General features: G+C 39.0%; 1 protein-coding gene across 6 annotated transcripts in view; it reads right to left on the minus strand.

Moving 5' to 3' along the window:
• The window catches only part of tcerg1b (transcription elongation regulator 1b (CA150)), a 105,917-nt gene that overhangs the window by 23,216 nt on the left and 54,740 nt on the right, over positions 1 to 27,961 (minus strand). Inside the window, exons 6-13 of one of the 6 annotated variants that reach the window (XM_072591105.1) lie at positions 20,458 to 20,487; positions 19,846 to 19,908; positions 17,021 to 17,218; positions 10,709 to 10,818; positions 9,321 to 9,409; positions 7,012 to 7,169; positions 5,042 to 5,108; positions 3,494 to 3,629 (exon numbers count right to left, since the gene is read on the minus strand). In XM_072591105.1, the coding sequence (XP_072447206.1) occupies positions 3,494 to 3,629; positions 5,042 to 5,108; positions 7,012 to 7,169; positions 9,321 to 9,409; positions 10,709 to 10,818; positions 17,021 to 17,218; positions 19,846 to 19,908; positions 20,458 to 20,487 (851 nt within the window). Of the gene's footprint in view, positions 1 to 3,493; positions 3,630 to 5,041; positions 5,109 to 7,011; positions 7,170 to 9,320; positions 9,410 to 10,708; positions 10,822 to 17,020; positions 17,219 to 19,845; positions 19,909 to 20,457; positions 20,488 to 27,961 lie in introns of all 6 variants that reach the window. The other 5 variants (XM_072591104.1, XM_072591107.1, XM_072591106.1 and 2 more) reach the window with 5 other exon arrangements.

Raw genomic sequence — 27,961 nt, forward strand, 5'->3', positions numbered from 1 at the left:
TTCCTTTATGGGTCAAGAGTATTGAGTATAGAAATTGGGAGGTCACTTTGTAGCTGTACAGGACATTGGTTAGGCCACTTTTGGAATATTGCATGCAATTCTGGTCTTCTTCCTATCGAAGGATGTTATGAAACCTGAAGAGTTCAGAAAAGATTTACAAGGATGCTGCCAGGGTTGGAGGAATTGATCTACAGGGAGAGGTTGAATAGGCGGAGGCTGTTTTCCCTGGAGCGTCGAAAGCTGAGGGATGATCTTAGAGAGGTTTATAACATCATGAGGAGCATGGATAGGTTAAATAGACAAAATATTTCCCTGCTGTAGGGGAGTCCAGAACTAGAGGGCGTAGGATGAGAGGGGAAAGATATAAAAGGGACCAAAGGGGCAACTTTTTCAAGCAGAGAGTAGTGCATGCATGGAACGAGCTGCCAGAGGAAGTGGAGGATGCTGGTATAATTACAGCATTTAAAAGGCATCTCAATGGGTATATGAATAGGAAGGGTTTGGAGGGATATGGGCTGGGTGCTGGGAAGTGGGACAAGATGAGGTTGGGAAATCTAGTCAGCATGGACGAGTTGGACCAAAGGGTCTGTTTCGTGCTGTACATCTCTATGACTCTATGAATCATAGCAAATTTAACAAGTGTTATTTCTGCACTGTCTTTAATCTTAAAATACAAAAATATCTCAAGGTGCTTCACAAAGGAATCAAGATGTGGACTCAAGAATTTTGAGCAAATTGGAAAAAATAATCAAATCATACAAAAGCAGAATTGGCCAACTTGATTGAGCCAAGCTGAAAGAATCATAAAATCAGATCAAACTACCGAAAGCTTCAGTGAAATGCATTATCAAAAAATGGGAAGATTCTTCCATCTTGTGTTAACAAAGTGGACCTAACTAACCTGCACCACAGCAGCTATGGAACAGTCCATTTCGCACAAAAACCATCATAATCCTCGTAGGATTCAGGTCATGTCTAGCGATTTATTTGGCTAGTGCTGCCATAGAAAGTGGTTGAGTCAGGTACAGTAGCAAAATTTTTAAAATGTTTGGATAAGTACATGGATGGGAAGGATTGAGAGGGATATGGACCAAATGAGAACAAATTGAACAAGCTGAGTGGGCACCATGGTCAGCATGGACCAATTTGGGCCCAATGGCTTGTTTCCATGCTGCATTACTCTATGACTCTATAACTGAAGAGTTAAAAAGAATGTAATTTATTTGCAGAAGGAATAAATTCAATCATAAAGCCTTGAATCTTACTTTGGGTGACAATATGTAAATTAGTGTTCAGGCCCAAGTAAGACAATATCTAAACTGCCTGCATGAAATAAGATACTGAGTCATCCCTAACAATCCAGCATGATAGGGGAACATGAAAGATTCAAACAGCCAAATTAGGTACTTAAACAGTCAGGTTTAAAACATGATTCGACAGATGCAGGCAATTGTTCCAAGATGTGGACTCGTACATCAGACAGAACCTAATAATAAGATAAAATTGTGTTTTGCTTAAGTGCTGAGAGGTCTCTGCCTAATTATGGTTGACCCAAGCCGACAAGAACCACAGCCAAACATCTCTCTCAAGATACTGTGAAGAATGGTTGGTGAAAGAGGCAAGAAGTAAGAGCTCTGTGCCTTGGTTCATACATTTTAGAGTCATAGAGATGTACAGCACGGAAACAGACCCTTCGGTCCAACTCATCCATGCTGACCAGATATCCTAACCCAATCTAGTCCCACCTGCCCATATCCCTTCCTATTCATATACCCATCCAGATTACTTTTAAATGTTGCAATTGTACTAACTTCCACACTTCCTCTGGCAGCTCATTCCATACACGTACCTATCATCAACTCTTCATTATCACTGGGTGAATGATCTGTAATTTCTTACCTAACTGGTTTGTGGGAGCACTTTCACCACACGAACTGCAGCAGTACAAGCATGTCAAACATCGCCTTCTCCACAGGTAACAGGACTTTGGCATTAATCACTGGTATATTTCTCTTGGTTTGACATAAAGATATTTTATAAAGTAAATTGACAGTCTCAGTAGCCAGTTCCAAACCATGAAGCAGACAGTAACATACGCCAGTGTATTCAATTCTAACAGCAGTTTTTCCCTCTCAGGAGAGATTGAGAAGAATGAAGCTGTCTTTTCTAAAGTATCTAAACATGAAACGCTTGTAAGGAACAAAATTCTTAAAGAGCTCAATAGGATAGATACAGGAAGGATGTGCTCTCTGGCAGGTGTGTCTGGAATGAAATAAACACTAATGGTGGTATCTTTACCCAGCGTCCCCTTCAGCTGCATCAATGTCAGGTATTCTGTGCTCATTTAATTTCACTCTCTTGAGCATTCCCATTTCTAACTGCTGTAATGTTGGGGGGCATGCAAATTTATGAGATTTGGAATTTCATTCCCAAACCTCAACCTGCTGTACTCACTGAGACACTTCTTCAATCTGATCTCTTTACCAAGCATTCCTTCACCTGCTCTGATTTTTCCTTACTTGGCTTAGAATTAAGTGACCACAGAATTGTTACAATGTAAAAGAAAACCATTTGGCTTATCAGCTCCCCAAAGGATTATCTTCACGAATGCCATTCTTCTATCTTTTCCCGATAACTTTCCCCATTCTTCCTCTTCCAATAATTGTTTGATTATGTTCTCTTTGTACTTGGCTCCACCACAGTTGTTGGCAGAGGACAGTATTTTCCAATGAGTCCAACAGCAGCTGGCATTAATACAATTAATGCTGACACGATCTGTCTGAAATGAGATGGTCTCCTTCCCTCCTTTCGGGCTTTTGCCTGAAACGTCGATTTTCCTGTTCCTCAGATGCTGCCTGAACTGCTGTGCTTTTCCAACACCACTCTAATCTAGAATCTGGTTTCCAGCATCTACAGTCCTTGTTTTTACCTACTTCCCTCCAAGCCAGATTCCCTCCGTACAATCAATGCAAACACTATACCTCTTCACCACTCCCTAGTTGTCTTAATTTGACAAACAAAAATGTGATAGAGATAGGAACAAACATAACAAATTGAAAATATTGCTCAGTTCACTTGAATTAATCTGAACTTTCATGACAATTTTACAATAGGAAACGATGTTTCCACAAGATTTCACCAACTGACAGGTGCTCAAATCAAACACTGACAGAGAACAAGAACTGTCTGGATTTCACTAAGTGAGTAAGAACGTTGATGAATTGACAATGGACAAGAGTCCAATCAATGACCACAGCAATAAAGGGGATATTGGGGCCCTCTTGTGGGCGCAAAGGTAAAGTCCCTGTTTCTGAGACAGGAGATCTAAGTTCAAGTTGCACCAGCTCCAAAGGTGTGTAATAACATCGCTGAACAGGCTGATTAGAAAAATAGGTTAAATTTAAAAAAAGGGGGTACTGTGATCACTATAGGTGATCAAGGCCCTATCTTCCAAATCTTGTACAAATAAAGTAAAATCCACATCAGTCCTTACCCCCCTCTCAAGGAGCATATCTCGGAACTGTTTCATGCGAGATTCCAGCGGGACAATGGCCCTCTCCCGAGCTGCTTTGATCTCAGCTTCCATAGCTGCTTCCTTCTCTGACTCTGGATCTTTTAGATCATCTTTCCTGCAAAATATTTCAAAAAAATTATAACTTCACAACTGAATAAAAAATTACCTATCTGATACCATTTTGTTTTTTTTGTATTTATTCACAGGACATGGACTTTGCTGGTGAGGTCAGCATTTGTTATTTATCTCAAATTGCCTTGAGATGATGGTTGTGAACAGCCTTCTTGGAATTGCCATTGTTCTTTACATGTAGGTAGACCCACACTGCTGTTAGGAAAGAAGGTGCAGGATTTTGGAGCAGTTACAAGGAAAGAATGGTGATAAAGTTCTAATTCTGGATGGTGCGTGACATGGAGGAGAACGTGCAGTTCATGAGGGATAAAACTGGGCTAACCAACCTTTTTGCATGGGGGAGGATGAGGCAGGGAGGCACATTTCAATTTTTCTCTCTCGCTGGTGCACAAGTTTAACAAAGATACAGATTTGGCAAAACAGTGCACATGAATTGCAAAATAAACCCTGAAAAAATGAAAAGTTTTAATTAAAAAAATATTTAAATCAATTCATGACTCATAAAAGTGACCACTGCAAAGTGCTAAACAACACCTCAGGTGATATACGCTCGGAGTTAGCCTCAATGAATTTTATGTGGAAGTGGCTTTTCAGCTCACATTTTACGTGCGTTCTAGTCTGCATCATACGCAGGTGGACGGTATGGGGAGTATAAGTGGGAAAGGAGAGGAGGGAGGTGGAAACTTAATGCATCCAAGGCTCTCCATTGATATCTCCCGGCCAAGTGCAAGTCTTTCTCTCTCTCCATCTGTCGACCTATGAGCATCTCGCTGTGTATCCTACAAACAAATATTTGTGCGCGTTTCCAGTCTTCCCTCCCACTCATGAATGAAACTGTCTGTCTATCCTTCCCATTTGTGTACTAATGTTTCTCCATATCTATCTATCCTCATTTGTTCATTGACATGCATTTGTCTGTCTGTCTGTCTCTCCCTCTTCCAATCTGTCCACTGCTCTCCTGAGCACAACTGCACCCTTCCCTTCCACTTGTCCTCACCCCATAATCCTCTCTCCTGGTTGCCTTCCCATGCATGCCATTTCCCTCATTCCAGCTGGATAGGAACTCTGAGGGACTAGCCTGTTAATGAAATATAGGAACGCATAGGGCCGCAGAAAGCTGCTGCAGGTTGCCAACTGTGCCCATGTCAGAAATATCCACGTGGATAAATCACCGATAGACACTCAAGGGACTGTACCTAAGCTGGAGTTAATGCTTTGGAGAAAGAAAGAGAGAAGATTGGAGTTTGACTACTTAAAATTACATACGCATACATAGAAAAAAAAATGCTTTTAATGCATTGCATTCAACCAGATGAAACAAAAAATCAAACAATGCAGACAGTATTTTGAAGGCTTCCTGTTCATGGCAGATTTATCAGGCTTTACAATACTCACTTTCGCTTCTTTGCTTTAATTGGTTCATCATCATATTCATCTTCTAGGGGCTCAGTCTCCTCTTTAACTAGATAAAAAAAATATTTTAACTTCTTCACCCCACTGGCAAAATTTAACTTGTTCAAAAGAATAATTTTTGTTAAACAATTTAGTTCTTTGTTAAAATAATTCATGCTGAACTTTACGTAACCCCATACTTTTACTAAGTGCCATTGCTAAGGGAAACACACACCTTAATTTAAATTAACGTGTGTTTGTACCTTCATTTCAATTTATGTCACAAGAAAACAAATCACCAATGAGGGTCATAAAAACCTCAACTTTCTACTGTTGTAAAGACACTATTTTACATACTATATCCACTAATCAATTAAAATTAAAACTCTGGGCCACCTAGGTCCTGCATTCCATAGAATGGTCAACCAGCATCAATTAACACCACAAAAGGCAGTAACCAAGCATGAGCTTGAATCCCATCACGGGCAGATGGTAAAATTTGAAATCAATTAAACAAGGTATTAATAGCTCGCTGAATGGCATTCATGTCCAGGGGAACCTCTATTATCTGAACATCATGGGCGGGCACTATTTCGTTCGGATAATTGATTATTCGGTTAACCAATTAAATGTCTTTCCTCTGGGGCTCGGAGTTTTTAAAAGTCTGCTCCCCGTTCAGGAGACTGTAGCAGCACACAGCGCACAAGACCTCGACCCCAACACAGACTCAGTCCCCAAAACCACCCCCGCCCCACGGCCCCAACACTATTCCCCGCTCCCAACACCACCCTACACCATTCCCCCCACCCCACAACTCTGTCCATCACCACCCCCCACCTGCCATCCAACCCCGCACACACCCGCCCCCTCTCCTGGGCAGTCAGACTGGACACCAACAATACTACTACTGCTGCTGCCTTTGTGGGGTAAGTCTCCAAACACACACACACACACACACACACCCCAGCCCAACACAACTTTTTACTGCAACTTTTTGACAGGTTCCACCTTTGACCTGTACAGGACAATGTTGGAGAAATTTTGTGGGGAAGGGGTTTTAGGGTACGCCCCTCTGTAGAACTCCAGGGAAAGTGTGGGGAGAGAAAGAGGGTGGAAGGTCAGCCACTTGGAGATGGTGCCTGTTTAATCAATTAAACAAAAGATGCGATCACTATTAGAAACACATCTTTGATGTAATGTTTCCATTGGGACCTGGAGATCTCCTTCAGATAATCCAATTTTCTGATAATTGGTATTTGGATAATCCAGGTTCCTCTGCAACCACTATCAATTGTTGTAAAAACCCCATCTGGTTTATTAATAATCTTTAAGGAAGGAAAATCTATTGTCCTTACTTGGTTTGGCCTACATGCAACCCTAGGCTCACAACAATGTGGTTGATTCTTAACTGGTCCCTGAACAATTATGGATGAGCAATAAATGCTGCTCTCGCCAGCAACAATTCATCCCATGAATCACAGAATCCCCACAGTATGGAAACAGGCCCTTTGGCCCAAAAAGTCCACACCAAACTTCCAAAGAGTAACCCGCTCAGACCCATTCCCCTACTACTCTACATTGGCCCCAGACTAATGCACCTAACCGACATATTCCTGAAAACTATGGGCAATTTAGCAAGGCCAATTCACTTGACCTGCACATCTTTGGATTGTGGGAGGAATCTGGAGCACCCAAAGGAAACCTATGCAGACACAGGGAAAATGTGCAAACTCCACACAGACAGTTGCTCAAAGCGGGAATCAAACCCAGGTCCCTGGTGCTGTGAGGCAGCAGTGCTAACCACTGAGCCATCATAGGCAATTATGTAAAGAACTCATACAGAAGCTACGTTCTCTCAGTGACACACTTAAGTACATTGCAACAGTACAGAATAATTCAAACTGCCAGTCCGAGCATCAGATACACATATTAGAGGCAATGTTACAGGAATGAATCAAGTCAGAATTTCTCACTAGGTTTTTTCTCATTCTCAGATTTTTTATGAGGAGGCTCCTGGATAATTTTGTCCACATCCGCTCTTCCAACCAACTCGTCTGGCCGATCCCACATTGACAAGCGGGTTGTTGGGTTATAATAAAACACCCGCTCATCACCAGTCCACACAACACACCTGCAAGTCCAACGGAAAAAATCCTGTGACCAAATGATTAGTTAATAAACAGCAATCATGACTTTGGCCTGTCTTTTTCCACAACATGAGAGAGCATTTCCAAAGTGACAAGCCTACGTTAAGAACCAATATCTATTGTACAAGATATCAAAAACTGATAACTGTAGAAAAGATAATGAGGCGATTTCTGAAAAGATGAACAGGCAACAGTGAATATAGATTTTGAAAGAAGTTGTAGGATGAAGGAAAAGTGAGGGAACAAAGGCGCTCATAAGTTTTAAGCAGTTGGGAGTGGAAGAATTTGAAATGAAGAAAGCTCAATTGAAATGATGAACAATGGAGGAAATCCCTTACAGGAATGACATCAGTAAGACAGACAGAAGGGGCACAGAGATATTGAAAAGTTGATATGTGATATAGATAAATAACCTGAATATAGCATAACCACTCCAGAAGATGGGTTGTGGGATGGGAATAAGAGTCAAGGATTGCTGAAGGCACAATCCATATGAGGAGTGCAATAATTTTAAACCAGTTATTTTGTACACTAAGCGTCCAAACACTATTTACTGGCAGCATACCTATGTGTTTATATTCTTTCCTTGTGCTGACTTGCTCAGTGGTCAACATTTTGCTTTTGCTGGCCACTATTATCTTCTACTAACAAAAGAATAATCCACCAGACCATGGCTCACTACCCAGAACAAATCTAGCCTGATTAAGCTTTAAACAAAACTTGTCCATTAGTCTGAAATGAATAGTATATCACGTGAAATACAAGGAAAGTGTGTCCAAAAAAATGGAAGAACTGCGGATACTAGAAATTAGACACAAAAACAGAAATTGCTGGAAAAATTTAGCAAGTCTGGTAACATCTGCAGAGAGAAAATATAATTAAGGATCCAGTGACCCTTCTTTACAAGTTCTTTCAGTTGAATTTTAGCAGCAATTTCATTTTTTTTTCAAAAGTCTATCCAAATTTGAAGGAGTATTCCTGTATTCGGATTTTAAGTTAAAGCAAAGGGGTCTAAAAATAGCAATATCTCTAGTTAGATACTTCTGATGCCTTCAACTGACAAAAAAAAACTGTTAAAAAAAATTGTTTCTATAGGACACAGCATCTCAATGGTGCCACTTAATTTGGCACCAGTGTATTGATGACATTTATTAAAGAAAAGCAAATGTCAGCCTTTCTGACAACTCACTGATTCAGTGCTCCCTGCTGCTCTTCAGCATTTTGAGTGTGGTTTTAGTGCACTGAGTGTTTTATGATTGCTACCAAAGCACATTAGAAATTAAATGGTGTTAGCTCAGGACCAGATCATAATTTAAAAACATGAAACTTAAGGCCCTGAGACAAAGAGTGAACAAATATCTAGACAGACCAGCCTTAGTTCATAAAAACAAAGATTTTCTTTACACAAAATCAGATTGCACAAAACCAAAGTAGAATGGTAGGGCAGATAAAGTTGTATTTTGCTTATGTTCCTTTTCCTCTGCCACAACACTAAGGACCCCACCACCCCCCCTTCAAGGAAAAGCCTCAACAGTTTCACCCCCCCCCCCCCCCCAACCGAAGCAAATACCTCAACATGAACTGAGTCTGTTGCAACTCACAAGTACCTTTATCAGTCTGATTTAAAATAAAACATTGTCTCAACTTAAATAAGACTGCCTGCCTGTCCACCCACCCAATTCAAAAATGGCAAAGGCAAACAAATTAATATACTCCAAAATAAAGACTTATTTTCAAACATGTGGGAACAAAATGTAGAATAGAAATTATGTGCTTACATTGGAGAATTGTAGTTTTTTTTGGGCAAGATAATGCAAGAATACCCTGCACTCAGCTTTCATGTAAAATGAAAACCAACAGTCCATGGATTTTTAACACAAAACCAAGTGCAAAAGACTATCTTTCTACCTCAAGAAGCTAATATGAAATTCAGCCCAGATTAAAAGTTTGAAAGTTTACTCAGTCACCCACATGTTGTAACATGACTATATTCAGCAACGTAGACAAAATACAACAAAGACAAATATTGATCTTCATTTACTTTTGAAGATTCATTTAAATTCTACACAGATATAAGAACATAAATACCCAACAATGACCAAGCACGAACTTAGTGAGCAGAGCTGCTTACGTACCATGGTGTACCTGGGACAGGAGTGGTAGCCACAGGTTTGGCTTTTTGTGCAGCCTTCTCTTCTTCAGTCAACACCTCCTCTTTTGGTTCCTAAAAGTGACGGGGCAAATAGATAGTTGTATTATAGATGGTTATTAAACTTCAGAACAGAAATTTCCAAGCTAGTTATCTTTATGAGCCATATCACTGTCACAATACTGAATGCGACCAAATATCATTCGCAGTGTGAAATGCAGTACAGATTCGGAGTTGGAACTATTCAAGGTGCTCAAAGCAAGAGTACAGCATTACATCACCCAAGTTTTTAAAAAGTCCAATACACCTCTACGACTGCATGTTAGCATCAACACACTGAACAGGCTGATGACACTGAAGAAGTATTTATTCTCAAAGAAGTCTGGAGTGGAAACATAATAGAAGGGTGTTCATTATTAACAATACTGAAGTTTTGTTTTTATTTTGAAAGAGAGATCATTCACTCTATGTGGGGTTGCAGGTAAATTGGCACGATTCCTAATTTTAATCCTTCAAGGTAGCAGGCTCTCTCTTACATCAATAGGAGGTAATTCAAATGGCCTTGGGCAGTTGAGAGTCAATTGCATTGAAGTCACATATAGACTAGATCAGGCAACAACAAGTTTCTTTCTTTAAAGTGCAATAAGAAACTAATTGGTTTTTTTAAAACAATAATCTAACACCTCCAGAGTCACTTTCTTTTATTTTTATGTAACTTGTTTATTCGCATCGTTTAAAAAAAAGTTTAAATTCTCAAACTGCCATGATGGGATATGAACTCTATTTCTTAGGATTACTAGCCCAGATCTCTGGATTACTAATCCATAATTAGAACACCTAATCTGTAATTAATTTTCATTCCAATGTCACAGTTTAAAAAAAATTGGTTATGGAATCCAATAATTTCAAGATTTGGAGATGCCGGTGTTGGACTGGAGTGTACAAAGTTAAAAATCACACAACACCAGGTTATAGTCCAACAGGTTTAATTGTAAGCACACTAGCTTTCGGAGCGATGCTCCTTCATCAGGTGATCAGGCACAATCACCTGATGAAGGAGCGTCGCTCTGAAAGCTAGTGTACTTACAATTAAACCTGTTGGACTATAACCTGGCGTTGTGTGATTTTTAACTCAATAATTTCAAAGCATTATTCATTTGGCAGTCAAGTCATTGACAGCAGAGCATCTCCAGGTTTCAATGCTGGTCTGTTCTGAGTGAGCTGTTCTCAGACAAAGCTGATGCAGTCATTCTGTGATTGGCCTAAGCACTCAAGGTTGTACAAAATGGGGGGAATGAAAGGAAAGATTTCAAACTTCTCCCTCCCGTCCCATGAATGGACTAAAGCAATTGTTTAGACAGTCTGTTCACAGACCTCTTTCTTCTCTTTTGGAGGTTCCTCTTTGGGCTCTTCCTCTTCCATCTCCATTGGTTCAGGTTCTGCTGGCTCTTTGCTTTGTTCTTTTGGCTTCTCAACTTCTTTATCTGCTGTACAAAAGAAAGTATTTATATTAGTTCCTCAACCACAAAAACTCAACACAAAAATCAATTTGCTTTGGTACCAAAAATTGAATGCAATAGTTTCAACATTTAAGATGGAAAAGAAAATGAAAGCTGAAAGTAAAACAACATGCAAGTCTTTATTGAAAAAGTGCAAGCAGCATAGCTGAATTCTGGCAGCTGTTGTAGAAGGAGCTCCATATTAATCAAATGTACACCTAGCTACCTGCTCTCAGACAATAGTGCCAATGGCAAAGTAGTTAAAGATACTATATCATTCAGCAAATGTTATGCAGGCTAAAAGATCACAGGTTCAATACAGTCGATGCTGAACTGAGCTCAGCCTGGTGTTAAGAATCTCAAGGGGCACAGTGAACAAGCAGAAATTTTGTGGAAACCCAGCTGCTTTAACAGTAGCTCAGTAGCTTTCCTCAGTCTGTGGATGAGAGAATGAAAATCAGCAATAGTTTTCACTCCTTATTATCAAGAGACCCTAACTTGGGGGGTTGGGAGGATGACCAGCTCTACAACTTTAATTAACTTGCGCTATGTTCCCCATATAAGCTCATGGAACTATATCATGCCAATAAAAGATCACAGGAGTCAAACAGCTCACTTCTTCAGCTTGGACTCCTCCATTTCCATTGACTCAGGTTATGCTGGCTATTATAACTCCAAACGTGAAAAGTAACATTTCTTCTTGCAGAGAGAAAATTTCCTTCAGGAGTTGTATTTGATCAGTTAGAAACATGGAGCTAATGACAAGCTCTCAATTGATAAAAGATTTGGTTCAACTGATATTAAAACATGCTTGGTTTGACATTAAATTATTATATAGAAAGCTAACACCAATATCTTGGATGGATCTAATTAAGAACTCAAAGTTTCTTTAAATGCAAGTGTGCAGCTTTGGAAGAAGTTTGATGTGACCAACCACAAATTTTACTTCCAGTTTATAAAACAAAAGCCTCACCAACCAACAGACAGACAGAAATATAAATGTCTTAAGAGCACCAACAGAACACACCTGAATCACTGTTGGCATTTCTATTTGGACAATACACTGTGCAAGAAAGAAAATGTATTCTCATTGTCAACGGCAAATTCTAATGCAATTGGATCCCAAACCCTGGCATTTTGCTACTGTAAATTTGTGTGGCAAATAACTTAAGCAATGTCAGATTAGTAGATTCAGCTATGTTTACTGCAGAATGGGGAAAAAAAAAAGTACAACACAGGTTACCAGATTTTCTATTTCTACATATCCGTCATAGGCTGATCAGATACAAAATCTACTTTTGAGTGGTCTCCATATACATATTTGTTTGCCCTAAAATAATCTTAGATAAGAAAAGGCTTTCAGTATTGACAAAGGAATTCTAAAGAACTTCTTTCAAACATAAAAAGTTGCATTACTGTTACTTAAGCCATTTCATAAACAAGCACAGGTGGTCTTTGAAATCCTGTTAGACTGGACTTAATTGGCAAAAGTAAATATCCCAAAAAGTCAATTCACATTTAATTTTTGAGTTTGATGTTTATTAAGATGCACATGTTAATTTAGGAATGGTATTGATGATGTTTTAGAAGAGAAACTGGAATTAGAGGACACAGATTTAAGAAAAGAACCACAGGTGAGGAGACAAATGCCTTTTTAAATGCATTTAATTAAATTATCTGGAATGCGCTGCATGAAAAGATGGTGATAATAGAGTCAATAGTATCTTTGACTCGGGAGCTGAATACCGACTTGAAAGCGCAAAGAAAAGAGTTTGGAATTAACACCTTTTTTTTCAAAGAGCTGGCAAAAGCACTTCCCATATCATGCACAAATTTACTTTATGCAATTCTGCCTCAGGTTAATCTTTGCTTTCAATTAGCTGAAAAATGTATTTATATCACTGTCTTGTGCAAGAGGTCACAGAAGTACCCATGAGGGATCTATCACTACTGTGCATGGAGCAATCACCATTTGGCCTTCTGTGAAGGATTGGAATTTGAACAACCTCTTTTTAACAACAGTCGATAGGAGATTCAACAAGGTTGCGAGAGTTGCCACTTGTACAGTAACTGGAGGGGAACAACACCCATGACATCTTAACCATGTCACATGTCTTTGGGAGAAGAGGAGGAAAGTAAGCAAACTAGATTGTGTCAAGTGCATTGGATTAACGGATATTTTGGGATTATCTTTAGGAGTGGTAATGGCAAACTGGCAGGATAGAGTGTGAGAAATGACCTTCTGCCTCAAGGACCTGAGTTCAAACCCAATTCTGATTGATGAAATCAAGGTCTTTACTTTTATGGGAAATCATAAGGGAAAATGGCATTTGCAGTTTTCCCTGAGGTTAAGATTAGAAATATTTTGTTGGATGAAGAAAGCTATGCACCATTTCCAACCATGTAGCCCCCAACCAAGAAGCACCTGATGTTTGTAATTAAAACATAAGTGTACCATTTCCAGCACCAAGACCTTGATAACTTGAATTTGAAAAGCTCCAGGAGAAACACAAATATGGCCCCTTCCAGATTTTCGACCAACACTGAATCTGCAGAGTCGATTGCAAGACTTGTAATGCTGAGTTTCAAAAACAGATGGGCAACTGTAAATAATTTAAAAGCATCTCAAAGTTGTCTGGAAATTGTAGCGACATCAACTGAGTCAAGACAGTAATTCAAAACCTATTTATATTACAAAGCTAATGACACCAATTAGTGGGGATTTTGCTGAATCAAGAGGCAAAACAACATGGTCAAGCAGATACTTGACTTTTATATAAGAGCAAAACACTACAGATGCTGGAAATCAGAAAGAAAACTGCAAAATGATGGCATTATGCAGGTCTGGCAACAACTACAGAAAGACAAACAGAGCTAATGTTTCAAATCAATTAACTTTCATCAGAACTAGGAAAAGTTAGAAACATGACAGGTTGAAGCAAGGTAAAGCGAGTAGAGAATGGTGGAAAAGGATCTAGAATGTTTTCTAATTAATTTGGAAGATAGGAGAGATGATAAAACAGTTGTGGTGCAAGGCAGAAGGGAGTGGTAATAAGAAAAGGCAGGAATAAAACAGTATTAGCAGGTGGTGTGAATGGCAGTATGCTGATAAACTGCTGACTAAAAGCAAAAGAATCAAGAATAAAATCATAATCTTCTAAGGAAAGAAAAGCAAAACAAGGGCAGAGGTTTCAGTCTGATATTAGCAGTGACAGAAGATTAGCTAACTAACACAAATCAGAGTTAGGATACGGGGGCATTTTCAGGGCAGCAACCTGCAGAGTCCCACAGGGATCAGTGCTGTGGCCACAATTATTTACGATATAAACGAACAACATAGATGAAGGAAGTAAATACACTATCAAGTTCACAAATCACAGAAGTGGTAGAAGACAGCTGTGAGAATGAAATAAAAAGTTCACAGGGGGATTTGACAGGTAAAGTGAGTGAACAAAATCTTGGTAGACAGAACGTAAAGTCGGATAATGCTCGGTTGTGCACTTTAGCAAAAAAAAAGAAGTTGAATATTATTGAAATGGAAGAAAACTGCAATACAAAGGGATTTAGAGTTCTGGTGCATGAACACAAAAGGTTCGCATACAAGTTCAGTAAGTAATTGGGAAGGCAAATGGACTTCGTTTTTAAGGGAATGGAATATAAGAAGAAAGATGTCTTGCCAAAACTATAAACTCTAGTTACACAACAGTTGGAATACTCTCAACAGCTTTGGGCCCTTGATGGAAGCAAACATACTTTGGCATTGGAAGCAGTTCAGAGGGGAATCATCAGGTTGATTATGTGTACATTTCCTAAGAGAAGAGGTTCAGTAGGCTGAGCCTGAACACACTGAGTTTAAAGGAATGATAGGAGAGAGATGATCAATGTGGAAAGGTTGTTTCCCCATTTAACACAGATCAGGAGGAATTTCTTCTCTCAGAGTAGTGAATCTGTGGAATTCTTTACCACAAAAAACTGTTGAGGCTTGTTTATTAAGAATAGACAAGACAAAGATAAGTTTTGTAATCAATAAGGAAATAAGGAATAAAAGGATGAGGCAGGAAGATGGAGTTGAGGATTATCAAATATGCCATGATCTCACTCAATGACAAAACAAAATCAATAGGCCAAATGGTCGTCTACTACTGCTATGTCTTATGGTCGTATAGTGTGTGAAGTGGCATGGAGAAGGCCGAGGGCACGATTAGGCATGAAGAGCTTCAGACCCCAAGACTGACTTTGCGTTTCCTGTCATTTTACTTTTACAATTCCTCTCACACTGACATCTGGGCTTCATCCACCTCCAGTGTTCCAACAAAGCTCAATCTAAGCCTGAGGAACATCACCTTTAAAGTTTCTACTTCACAACCTTCTGGAGTAAAAGTCCGAGAATTTAAGGCTGCAACCACTGCCTTATTCCCTTTCCTCTTTGCAGATTCTGGTTTAACTCTCCTTTCTTTCTCTCTCTCTCTTTTACTTTTGGATGACTGTCGTTTACTATTCTGTCATTCATCTCTAGTCAGTTTCTTTCTCCTTATTTTTCCCATTTGAAACCCTTTGGACTTACACCAACAACCTGTTTCTGATTTATTATATCCTGTCCTCCACCGTATAATAAAATTTTGCTTTTGTTTCCCTCACCACAGATGCTACTTGAGCTTAATATTTTCCAGCATTTTGCTTTTATTACTGTCCGATTATGGTTGGCCAAGCAATAAAAGATAGAACTGGAGTTTAATTATGCATTTCTAAGCCTTCATTTAACTCCCACAGACATTCATTCAAAGATATATTTCCAAACTCAGCAAACACAGTCTGATCAGTCTGCTCCTATAATATGCATGAAGACATTTTCAAAACAACCTGCTCAGATATGTTATGAGACAGTTCTGGAGCAGTTGAGGCTTCAACCCAGGCCTCGTGACTCACAGGAAGGGATATAACCATGGCACTGCAAGTAGTCCATAACATGCATAAAGATATTTTTAATCAACCAGTTCAGACAGATATATGGCACATACCTGGGCCAGATGGGACTTGATCCCAGGCTTTCTGCCTCAGAGGTAGAGACACTACGACTGTGCCACAAGAGACTCACAACACACGAGTTTTTCGAATGAACTTGTTCAGACATGTTATAACACACCTATGAAGCAGGTGGCTCTCTTGGCTCAGAGATAGGGTTACTACCACTGGAGCACAAGATGCCTCATGATATGCATGAATGAGTTCCCAGTTAATGCCCACCTGCTGATTACAATTAAACATTCAATGAAATACAATTAAAAACTAATGCCATAATTTTCCATTGATGCTGTAATTTTGTTATTTTGCCTGTGAATGGACTCTCACACCTAGCTGAAAGAAGCCAGCATATCATCATTGGCCAGTACGTATATATTAGATTAGATTCCCTATGGTGTGGAAACAGGCCCTTCAGCCGAACCAGTCCACACCAATCCTCCAAAGAGTAACCCACTCAGATCCATTTCCCTCCGACTAATGCACCTGACACTATGGCAATTTAGCATGGCCAATTCACCTGACCTGCACATCTTTGGTACTGTGGGAGGAAACCAGAGGATACTCCCAGGATGTCAGGAGACATGAAGCACTGACCTTTTCTTAAGAGTAGCTGTGCCAGTAATGAGAAAAGAGCAACCTCAAGTTCAGGCAGATATAGACCAGAGATAGCTATCTGACATGATAGAACTCTTGCTCCATCAGCAACTCTTACATTGAAACAATTGTACAAATTGCAATGTATCAAACTATTCTCTCAGACCTGGAACCCTGTACTGACTGGCAGCAGAAACAGAACTGATATAAAAGATATGGTGTTGTGCATCATGGAGCCATAAATGCCAGGTGTTCTCAGAAACTGATGGCACAAATATTGGTCTCAGTGTCCCATGTTTGAGAAAAGAAAATCATCCAGCATTCCTGATCATCAGTGTTGTCGATTGGTCTTTGCGAGGTCACTACAACAACCTAGTGTTTGAACAGCTTGCCTATATGCGCTGGCAAGCCTCTTTTACAATGTCCACAGGTACCAGTGGTGACAGAGTTCTTATGGGACTGTACTTCTGGAGGTGTTCAGTTTCTTCTGAAGAGGGAAAGGGTGAACAGTGTACATGTGGGAAAAAATGCTGTGGGGCAAAAGCTTTTTTAAAAAATTTACAATGGTTACCTTTCTCTTTGAGCTCCTGTGGTTTCTCCCACGTGGATTCCAATGTCCGGTTGTTATAGTAGTAGGTTTTCCCATCGCCAGTTTTATATTCTGTCCACTCAGAGCCTGGGATACCTCCAGGAAGAGTGACCGAAGAAGCAATTGTAACCTGTGGAGGCAACATGGGCACCATTGGTGGGGCCATTCCGGGTAGCATACCTGAAAATGAGAACACAGTGGGTTCAAGTTACACGACTGTGGCTACATCTTAAATTAGAGATAAAGAAAAAAGAAATAACACACAAAATGATTAATCTCATTAGCTTATGATCAAAATTTCAGTTATATTACCCATCCCATTAAAACAAACATAGCAGGCAGAGAGCCTGTATATTTAAATTTCCAAATATAAAAATCATCTTCTCTGTTCCCTACAGCTTTAACTTTTCTCATTCATGGATTTGAGTCAATTTCTTATTTTACAAGTGCATGCTGTCAGGATAATGGTTAGGTTTGCTGGCTTTAACAGGATTCAGTCGTTACCAAGAAATTGTTCCTGGGAACATTACTGCTGAAAAATCAATTTAGTTTCAAATAAAATCTCTTGCTGGAAAAGGAAATTGCTGTGCTAAAAGTTCATTCAGATGGAAATTATGTTTTTGAAATTGCTCCCACCTCTTCATTGCTATTTTCAGTCTAATCACATTTATCATTCAATCTGCACAAATATACATTGGTGTGAATAACTGTTTTAAGATTCATTCCATAGTTGGCAAGATTAAACATGCAGAATGAAATGACACATCAGAATCTCTGTATGTAGCTCGAAAGTAACGCAGTTGAACACTATATGAGCAATTGCAAAGTAGCTTTTTCCCGAAGCCAACTTAGATCTGCCTGATAATTCTTGTTAAAATGCGAAAAACACCACAACAAAACAATAATGAGTGGCCATGAATTTTTAATGATCACAGTATGTTTTTTTAAACACTGCTGAACCACTTTATTTCCAAACTCAGCAGAGATTATGTCATTTCATTCTACAGGTTTCATCTTGCCACTTCATTGTGCAAAAGGTAAAAAGACCAAAAATACTATTTAATCCTAAGAGTGTCATTTAAGTGTTATTCTGCCTTCATTTTAATTTGTATTTTCACAGTTAGTTTTTTGATTATTAAGAGAGAAAAGCAGATGGTGCATCAGAATTTGAAGGTACTGCATGAATGGTTAAGTTGCAATGGAATAAATGTTTCATTTATAGCTGTTAACCTGCTGTTCAAAGGACAAAGCTTAATTGTATTTTGTTGTGTGTCATTTGTAATTTTCACTTTCCTCCAGATCATTTCATATATGTGAATTTTCAAAAGGAACTAACACTGCACAGTCAGCAGCACACTATCCAAAATCCAATTCAAAAGGTGCTTAAGCCATAAAATTTGCTAAAAATTACATCAGTAGGAAATCATTACTGTGGAATAACTGGAAAACTAGATTGGGCATTAACTCAAACTTGACTAAATTTCACTGGAGTAACCAAAGGTCAGTTCTCAATCATTGTGAAAGATAATGAGTTTTCACCTTGTCTCATTATTCTGATGATCCCCAAGTTTTCTACAATTAAACTGAAAAGCATGTTGATCACCAGTCAAATTCTGAAGCGTAAAACGTTTTCCTTTCTTCCTCCCCTACAGGTAGTACTGAATATGAATATGCTAAAAGCTTGTGCAAAAGCTTACATGGCCCTGTATTCAAGACAACAAAACAAATCTTTCGCCCCTGTATTCATGCACACAGTCTACTATGCGTAATACGTGAATTCTTAACGTCCAATGCCCATGCACAGGATCATTCTAATTCACTGCTACATGTTTTGGGTTTACAAAGATCAGGGACTGCGTGCTGCTTTGATGGACTTTCAAAGTCAGCAAGTGCAACAATGTCCAACATAACGGGTTTTGGAACATGTGATCTAGTATTCTTTAATGCCATTCTAGGAAAACGTTCTGCATTACAGCAACCTGTTCCTCGATCACACTCAACCTTGGAAGGAAAGTACACAAATGGGCTAAATAAAAAAGGCTGACAATTCTGGAATTATTTGACTGGCAATGCTTTCTCTCTACACAACATTATACAAGCCAGACAGATAGAAGAATTCTTGATCACAAGGAATGTAAAATATTAGAGAAGATTGTGACAAAATGGCACCTTGACATCCAGAAGTTCAGGAGCGACACCTCCAACTTCTGACACCAAAAGCTTTTGCTCAGTTAAGACACAAGAGCTAGAAATATCCCCCAACCCGAAGTAACTACACAATAAAAATGGCAGAACCTTTCTTCCTTTCAAATTGGAATCGTATCGTTTAGACTTCATTAATTTAAAAAAAAGCAAACAAACATTTCTAAAAAATGGCAGAACAAAGTTACTGCAGCAGGTTATGGATAGCACCTAAAGGCATGCATGCAAAATTACTACTATGCAAAAGGAATGGGTTTTGCACACACAAGCAGTGGTCAACACGGATAGCATAGCTAAGTAGATGAAGGATGGAATACAAAAGCACAATCAAATTAATACAAATACAACACAAAACAAAACAAGCAAATCCAGTTGGGAATCTACACATGAAACCTTCCCTCCAGCAACACTGGTACTGGCACAGCATGGTAATATCCAAGCTGCTTTGATCAAAGATCCCAAAGTGATTTTTTTTTGTGGAACATAATGCTACCTTAAAATAAAGCCAGAGGTTTGGGAGTAGGTATTGAGTTGGACAGCTAAAATAAATAACATTCAAATATCATGCCACTATTAAGACAGAAAGGACCAAGATAAAACATTACCGTTCTTGGCGGTAGTGACTGTCTTTACATACGGGCAGCTGACTATTTGCATCATTGCTACACCTGTAAGAATGGATAAGCAAGCGTGTTGGAGAAAAGATAGGCGTCAGCTGTTAAGATTTTAAAGCTGCATTATAGTAAAAACATGTTCCAATTCCTCACTTAAATTACTAGTTGTAAAGGTACAGTACAACATTGCAGAGGGAAAAAAAACTATGCACATTAACTTATTCTTTCATTGCTACACTAGGGGCTTTGCTAGTGCAGTGAGTTCCCATGACATGTACACACTTATTCTTCAAATACATTTTAAAGAACACACACTTCTGTACATCATGGTACATGTTTAAAAAAATGATCAACATGTCATACAGTAACATTTTCAGAAAGCATCAAACATTTGTATTGCCTGAACTATACTGAACATAGTAACAGAGTACTGACAATTGGGGCCATTTATCTACACTTTACACATCTTTAAGGGCCACAGTTAAGGAAAAATATTCTGTGAATATTTCAAATATTAGCACTGCAGGTTCCCTATGAAATGGGGGAAACGTTGGATTGTTAAAAAGGAACATAAAAAGACACTTAAGTGAGGTATGCACTTACAGGTAAGTGGAGTAGACTGTACTTGTAAACCTGCAAGAATTGACATAGGTACATCCTCAGGAACTAATAACTGAATCTTTCAGATAATGTACAGAAAGTACACATTATAGAATATCAGTAAGTGTACACGCCTAAACCCAATTTAGTAAGAATATGTACATATTCAAAAGCAAAAGTGATAAAAATGAAAAGCATCATAAAGTATAATGCAGCTTTAAACTAAACTACTCAATTTATCTGATACCAATTTAACATAGCAGAAGACAGATTGAAATCATCCTTAATATACAGAGGAACTGCGATTATCCAGCATTCAATTATCCGAATTTCGGATTATCCGGCAAGATCGCACGGTCTCGATGTTTGGCTAAACTATGTTATCTGGCATTTGATTATCTGACATTCGATTAACCGAACAAAATACTTCTCGCCCAGGTCCTTCGGATAATCAAGGCTCTTCTGTATTCACTGACAGTCAGCCCTCACTAAAAGAAAAAGGTTACCCTCATGGAAAAATTTATTTTCTTCTTGTGTACAGATAGGGGAGCTTACCAATTTAAAATTCAGCACTTTCATCAGTTGGTGACATTGTCAAGTCTTTGAAAAATGTGGATGGCAAACCTAGTCATCTACTCCTTTGCCTTTCTCTTTTAAAGTCACTAACTTGTGCTGGGCTCAGGTTCCAAAGATATTAGATGTCAAGCAGCACAGTTGAGCGAGTGTTATCACACCACTCCATGGAGGTTCAAGCTGAAGTTGTGCACCCGTCCTAACTGTCATGCATGATCTCCAAACTTCAGGAATAAATGGTTCAGTTTGTCCCTTCTTAACTTGGAGGGGAAGCTACTATTCCCTCACCATATCCAATAGCATCAGTTAACACAGGCACAAATTGCGTGTGAGATCTTCCTAAAATGCATAATATTGAATTAAGCCATTGGGAAGTTAACCACAAAAGTTTAAATGCAGATGAGCACATCTGGCACAAGCTCAGCAAAATGCTCAACAGTCTGTTTCTTAACAGAGGTCCTTATTTGATTTTAAATTAAACTCCAAAGGCCAAGGAGCAATTCCTATCTCCTTTTAGTTTTGTTCAGTTGTCAGCTAATCCATTGTAGTATAGAAAATAACAACATTACCCAGAAAAACCTGCTTACCTCAGCAATGTATAATGAGGCAGATTTGATTAGGGAGCTTAGGGTAAAGGAACCCCTAAGGGGCAGTAACTGCAATATGAAAATTCACCCTGTAGTCTGAAAAGAAGAAGCTGAAGTTAGACGTAACAGTATTACTACTAAGAAAAGGTAACTATTAAGACATGGGGGAAGGACTGGCCAGAGATGATTGGAAGGGAAACCTAGCAGGGACCATGTGGAATAGTAATGGTTGGAGTTTCTGGGGGTAACTCAGGAGGCGCAGCAGAAATTCACCTCAAGGAACACAAAACATACTCGGGGAGAATGAGGTCAACTATGGCTAACAAGGGAAGTCAGGGTCAGCAGAAAAGCAGAAGGAAAAGCATATAATATGGTGAAGATTAGTGGGAAGGCAGCAGAGGATCGGGAAGCTTTTAGTGGAAAGCCTAGAGGAGGTTAACTAAGAAAACAAATGTGGAGGGAAGAAGAAATGTGAGGATATTCTAGTAATTAATACAAAAGAAGATTGCAAAAATTTTTTTAAAAGGATATCTAAAAAATAAGAGAGGGGCAAGTGTGGATGTGGGACTGCTGGAAATGAGGCTGGAGGAGTAGTAGTAGGAACAAAGAAACAGCGAAATGATTAGGTACTTGGCATCAGTCTTCACAGTGGAAGACATGAATAGCAGGTCTGAACTTCAAGAGCCAGAAGGGGGAGGGGGAAAGTCTAGGTGCCAGGGAAACCGAAGGCCTGAAAGTTGATATGTCACTCGGACCAGATGTAATATACCCCAGAGTTCTGAAGAAGATAGCAAAGGAACTGGTGGTGATTTTTCAGGAATCAGTGGAGTCAGGTAGGGTCCCAGAGGACTGGAGATAGCTAATCTAACACTCCTATCTAAGGAGGAAGGGAAGTAGAAGACGTGAAATTATAAGCCGGTAAACCTGACCGTAGTCATTGGTAAGATTCGAGAGTCCATTATTCAGGATGAGATTGCTGAGTACTTGGAAATGCATCATAAAACAGGGCTTCATCAAGGGACGGTCATGCCTGACAAATCTATTAGAATTCTTTGAGGAGGTAACAAACAAGTAAAACAAACGTGAGCTAGTGGACTTGATCTATTTGGATTTCCAGAAGGCCTCTGACAAGGTGCTATATGTGAATCTGCTAAATAAGACAAGAGCTCACGTCGTTAGGAGCAAAAGACTGTCATGGAAATGTTTGGCTGACTGGCAGAAGGCAGTGAGTTGGGATAAAGGGGTCTTTTTCAGGATGGCAGTCAGTGATATAGGAGTTCTGCAGGGTCTGTGTTTGGACCACATCTATTCATATTATACATTAATGATCTGGACAAAGGAACTGACAGCATTGTTGCTAATTTTGCAAATGTCACAAAGATAGGTGGAGGGCCGTTATGTTAAGGAAGCGAGGAGGCAGCAGAAGGACTTGGACAAGTTACAATAGTGGGCAAAGAAGTGGCAGATGACATATAAAACCATATGATAAAGTGTGAGGTTATGAATTTCAGTAAAAAGAAGAGAGGCACAGACTATTTTCTGGGAAAAGGATTACAAAATTTGAAGTACAAAGGGACTTAAGGATCCTAATTCAGGTTTTTCTTAAGGGTGACATGCAGGTGCAATTAGGAAGGCAAACACAATGTTAGAATTCATCTCAAGAGGACAAGAGCAGGGAAGTATTGCTGAAGCTGTATAAGGTTCTGGTCAGACAGCACTTGGAATATTGAGAGCAGTTTTGGACCCCATATCTAAGAAAGGATGTGCTTGCCTTGGAAGGGGTTCAAAGGAGGTTCACAAGAATGATCCTGGGGTTGAAGGGCTTGTCACGTATGGAGCAGTTGAGAACACTGGATCAGTACTCGATGGAGTTTAGGAAGATGAAGGAGGATCTGAATGAAACTTGCAGAATACTGAAAGCCTTGAATAGAGTGGACATGGAAAAGACGTTTTCACTCGTAGAAGAGACTAGGATCCGAGGGCACAGTCTCAGTGAAGAGACGACCCTGTAGGACTGAGATGAGGAGGAATTTCTTCAGCCAGAGGGTGGTGAATCTGTGGAACTCATTACCAAAGAAGGTTTTGGAGGCCAAGTGATTGAGTGTTTTTAAGACAGAGATAGATTCTTGATTAGTAAGGGGCTCAAGGGTTACGAGGTGAAGGTAGGAGAATGGGGTTCAGAAACTTATCAGCAATGATCAAATGGTGGAAGAGACTCGAAGGTCCTAATGACCTATATCTGCTCCTATAAGTTAGGGTGTTTCTTATGGTCTTATGATAATTAAAGCTATTTTAACTCAAAATACAAATTTTAAATTCCAATTTTAAATCACTTGTCAGTCTCCCAGTCACAGTTTTCCCCTCCAATCATCTCTCTTCTGTATACCATCCTGAAGCTTGACGTTAATAGCCAAGATCAGTCTCCCAGATTCTATCAACCCTCTCATTTTCATTAAATGCTAGTTCAGCTACTTCAAATTATGGTCCTCAATTTCTGATGAGACTCTCCTACCTCAATAAGCCACCAGAACTCAATTCAGTTTATAATGTAGCTTCACATAAAGAACGTTATAACTCATCTCTCCAACAACATCAATTGCTATAACATTGCCCTCGAAGAACTACTCAGGGTCCCTGCACTTTTAATTATTCTGCCTGCCTGTTCCTCTCCCTTAGCTCCAATTAAAAGTAATGCTTAACATCCATGAGTACTGAACGTTGGAGGGGAGAGTGGGAAGGGAGGTACTGGAATTTTCCATAAAAGTTTAGGAAAGACAAATATCAAGCAGATTTATTATTAGTCACTGCCACCTGCTGGTTTGTTAGTGAAAAAACACCCAACTCATACAGGCTTTGCATTTTTGTGCAAGGTTTTGGGTACTAATTTTTATTTGCCATCCAAACATTCAAGCAGGTGAGCACTTGAGCACTAAGCGTTAGCTCATGATGTTCTATACTGCACTGAAGTTCGACTTCATTTTTTTTTTTAAAAAGCTGTTCTTGTCAAAGCATCTTGTAAAAGTGCCAACAGTTGCATGCCATTCCAACATGCTAAATGAAATTGAGCTTCTGCCCAATCTTTGCTCTTTGGTATCTCAGCCAGGAAAGGGGCTCTACATATACTACCTGTGCACAGAGCATGTCATTAACAATTTGCTCACCAGATGTCACACGGCAGCACATTTGTGGTTCAGTCACTATTAAATCAGGATGAAACACCCACAGAAGTTTACTCTCCTTATCGGAGGCATTCAGTGACTAAATGTAATAGTGCTGATGCTCGAGCTTGGCATGTGTATAAAACAGTTCTAAGTTGGGAAATTAACAATAGCAAAGCCACATTTGAAAACTCCATTTTGGATTCTGATGTCCCAAATTTTCCAAGTAAATTAGAGAATTACTTGCAGAATTTGTATGGCATTTAATTCTATCACAGAGCTTTGGCACTGTTATCATTAGCGCCAACAAGGACATTGATGGCCAAGATTTTGCATTAACATTTTTTTAAGTATATTAGCATTTACCATTAATGAACAGGAAATTGGATTGCAATTTCCAGTATTTGCAGAAGGTTCAGTGAAATGCACAAGTTAGGAAATTGCTGTCATATTTGCACTTCTCCTCAAGAAGCTCCATAACAGGTGCTTCCAAGAGACTGAATACTCAAATAAATGGAAGATAATGAAGTTGTGATAATTATCCATCACACAAGCCAGAAAGAAAAAATGTTCATTCTTTCAAATGTAAGGACATCTTAAACAGTGCGTTGGGGTTTAATTTAATAACTTTCAAATAAACTCCATGACACTATTTTTCATAGCGTGGAGCCTAATTCCTTCACAATTTAATTCTCATTAGGAAATTTACATAAAAATATCAAATATTTTCTTTCTCTCTCTTGTAATTTCTCTCTGGATCCCATCTTTTATTCCCCCTCCCCTTCCCATTTCACTTGAAGCATATTGTCCTAATCGATATTCAACTTAGACTTCTTGGTTTAGATTCTGTACCTTTCCCAAGGATTCAACAATCTGACTGAACACATTACTGTTTGCCTTTTACACAGACTTTTCATATCCCCAGTAGGGGATGCCTTCTTGTTTTGGCTCTTTAATAGCTGCAGTTATTAAATTATAGTGAAAAGGCTCAAAGAGATTTTATGAACAAATGTTAAGTGCAACGAATGGTGTATGCTGTTTATTCACTCCAAACCAACTCCTAACAAAATCCAGACCATGATTTTATTGTTGTGGCTCTGCTTCCTGATTAAAATCCATCTTGATAGCATTATCTGCATTCGGGTCAGTTTCTTCAGCACCGTCAATTAATAATGACATTGATGATCTGGTAGCAGTGTGATGAGTCTGGGCAAGTTTGTGCTCACAATTATTTGCAAACAGAAGTGAGACACTGTCATGTGAAACCTGGATGGCAAAGATGACTGCTGGTGCAAAGGAGACTGCTGGTGTAAAATAACCTTGGCAAAAGGCAAAGTAGTGCAAATGCTGGAAGTGTGGAACAAAACACAAAACACTGGGATTTCTAGCTCCCTCAAGAAAAAAAACAGAACCTAGAAATGATAATTTTTGATGTAAGTGGTGTTCAGGGGGAAAAATATTTTATACTTTAATGTCAAAACTTTTCAACATTGACAAAAACTGTAAATACATTTAAATTAAAACACATTCAGCATGGCTTATTTGAGTGCTACAATGAGAAAATTAAGTTGCAGCTGATTTACTGTTTGTTTCACAAACTGTGTGCTGACTGTGCAAGTTGATGGGAGTGCTACAGAAAGCAAGCCCAAAATTCACCTTGACTGAGTCCCACGTCATGCCTACACTTGGATTATTCCCTCTTTCATTTAATGTTATTTTCAGAGTTTAAATGAGATTGACACATCTTTAATCCATTATAGTCTCACTTCATAAATACATCTGTGAATATTCAGCTAACTATATGCTGTATTGTGATCTTGGGCTAATAAAAAAAACCCATTGACGCGAGAGGTATGGCTATATGTGCACAACCAAGGTCACTGGATGGATTGACAATACAACTACATTACCGTAAGGTGAACAGATATAAATCGTAATTATTTCAAACTCATTAAATTCCATGAAGCATAATAATTAAACAATTTAAATTGACAGCAAATTATTACACTGATATATACTAAGGATTCCATTGCCTACTGCATATTATATACTTGTGACTGAGCAATAAGCTTACATTAAAGTTATATATTCTTTTGAAAGCATTGACTGCTAATCTGTGCTTAATATACAGAAAGTAGAAGGTTCACTTATTCCACAGCTGCCATTTCAACCCAATGAAAGTGCATGAGCCAGATCGCAAGAGAGAGAGAAAAAAAACACACAGAGAAACAACTCGGGAGATGACATTAACTCTAAAAATCTCTCTCTGTTTAATGGTACAAGAGTGCAGTGATTATCTTACTTTGATCTGCAATCCAGAAATCTGGATTTAAATTCTAGCCTAATTAAATGCAATTGTTAAGTGCAGGAAAGCAGCAAGGGAGTCACAATGAGCCAGAATATAAAGCCTATTACATTTTAACATTGAGGTCTGCAGAACATATATACATAATGCATGTTTTTACAATGTGCCATCTTTAACTAGCGCACAAGAACATACAAAGCCTTTACATGCCCAATTCTAAAATACTGAAAATCAGGCAATGTTATGACTTATTCAGGGGATAGCAATCACTGTCTCAGCTTTAAAACATTCAGATCTAACAGTTCAAAAATATTCGGCATAAAATTGATTCTTAGACTCCAAATAAAAGCAAAATATTGTGGATATTGGAAATCACACAGAAAATGCAGGGGAAACTCAGCAGGTCTGGCAGCATCTATGGAAAGAGATCTGGAATTAGCACTGCATTCAATACGACTTTTCTTCTTCTGAAGAGTCACACTGGACCTAAAACATAAATTCTGTTTCTCTCTCCACAGATGCTCTCCAGCATTTTCTTTGTTTGCTCTTAGACACCAGACTGGTTAAGAGAAATCAAGTATTGTAGCACTTCAGCACTGTGTACAGAAAGCAGCGTTGTTCTGAAAAGGAGTAAAGAGCTACATTCACAGACTCAAAACATTTTACAAGCATGAGTCCTCGTGAAGTGCAGTCACATTATAGTTCCAAAATCTGGGTAACACACCAGGGAACACACCTGCTCTTATTCGAAATTGTGCATGGGACTCGGTGAGCCTACTTGAGAAGGCAGATTAGGCCTCCAATGTATCCAGTGGACAGCATTTCCAGCACATACTTAGCACTGCTCTGAACTATCAGTCCAGGTTATGTGACTCAAGACCACA

This window comes from Chiloscyllium punctatum, chromosome 20 (genome assembly GCF_047496795.1).
Source record: "Chiloscyllium punctatum isolate Juve2018m chromosome 20, sChiPun1.3, whole genome shotgun sequence".
In the NCBI taxonomy this organism is placed as follows: domain Eukaryota; kingdom Metazoa; phylum Chordata; class Chondrichthyes; order Orectolobiformes; family Hemiscylliidae; genus Chiloscyllium; species Chiloscyllium punctatum.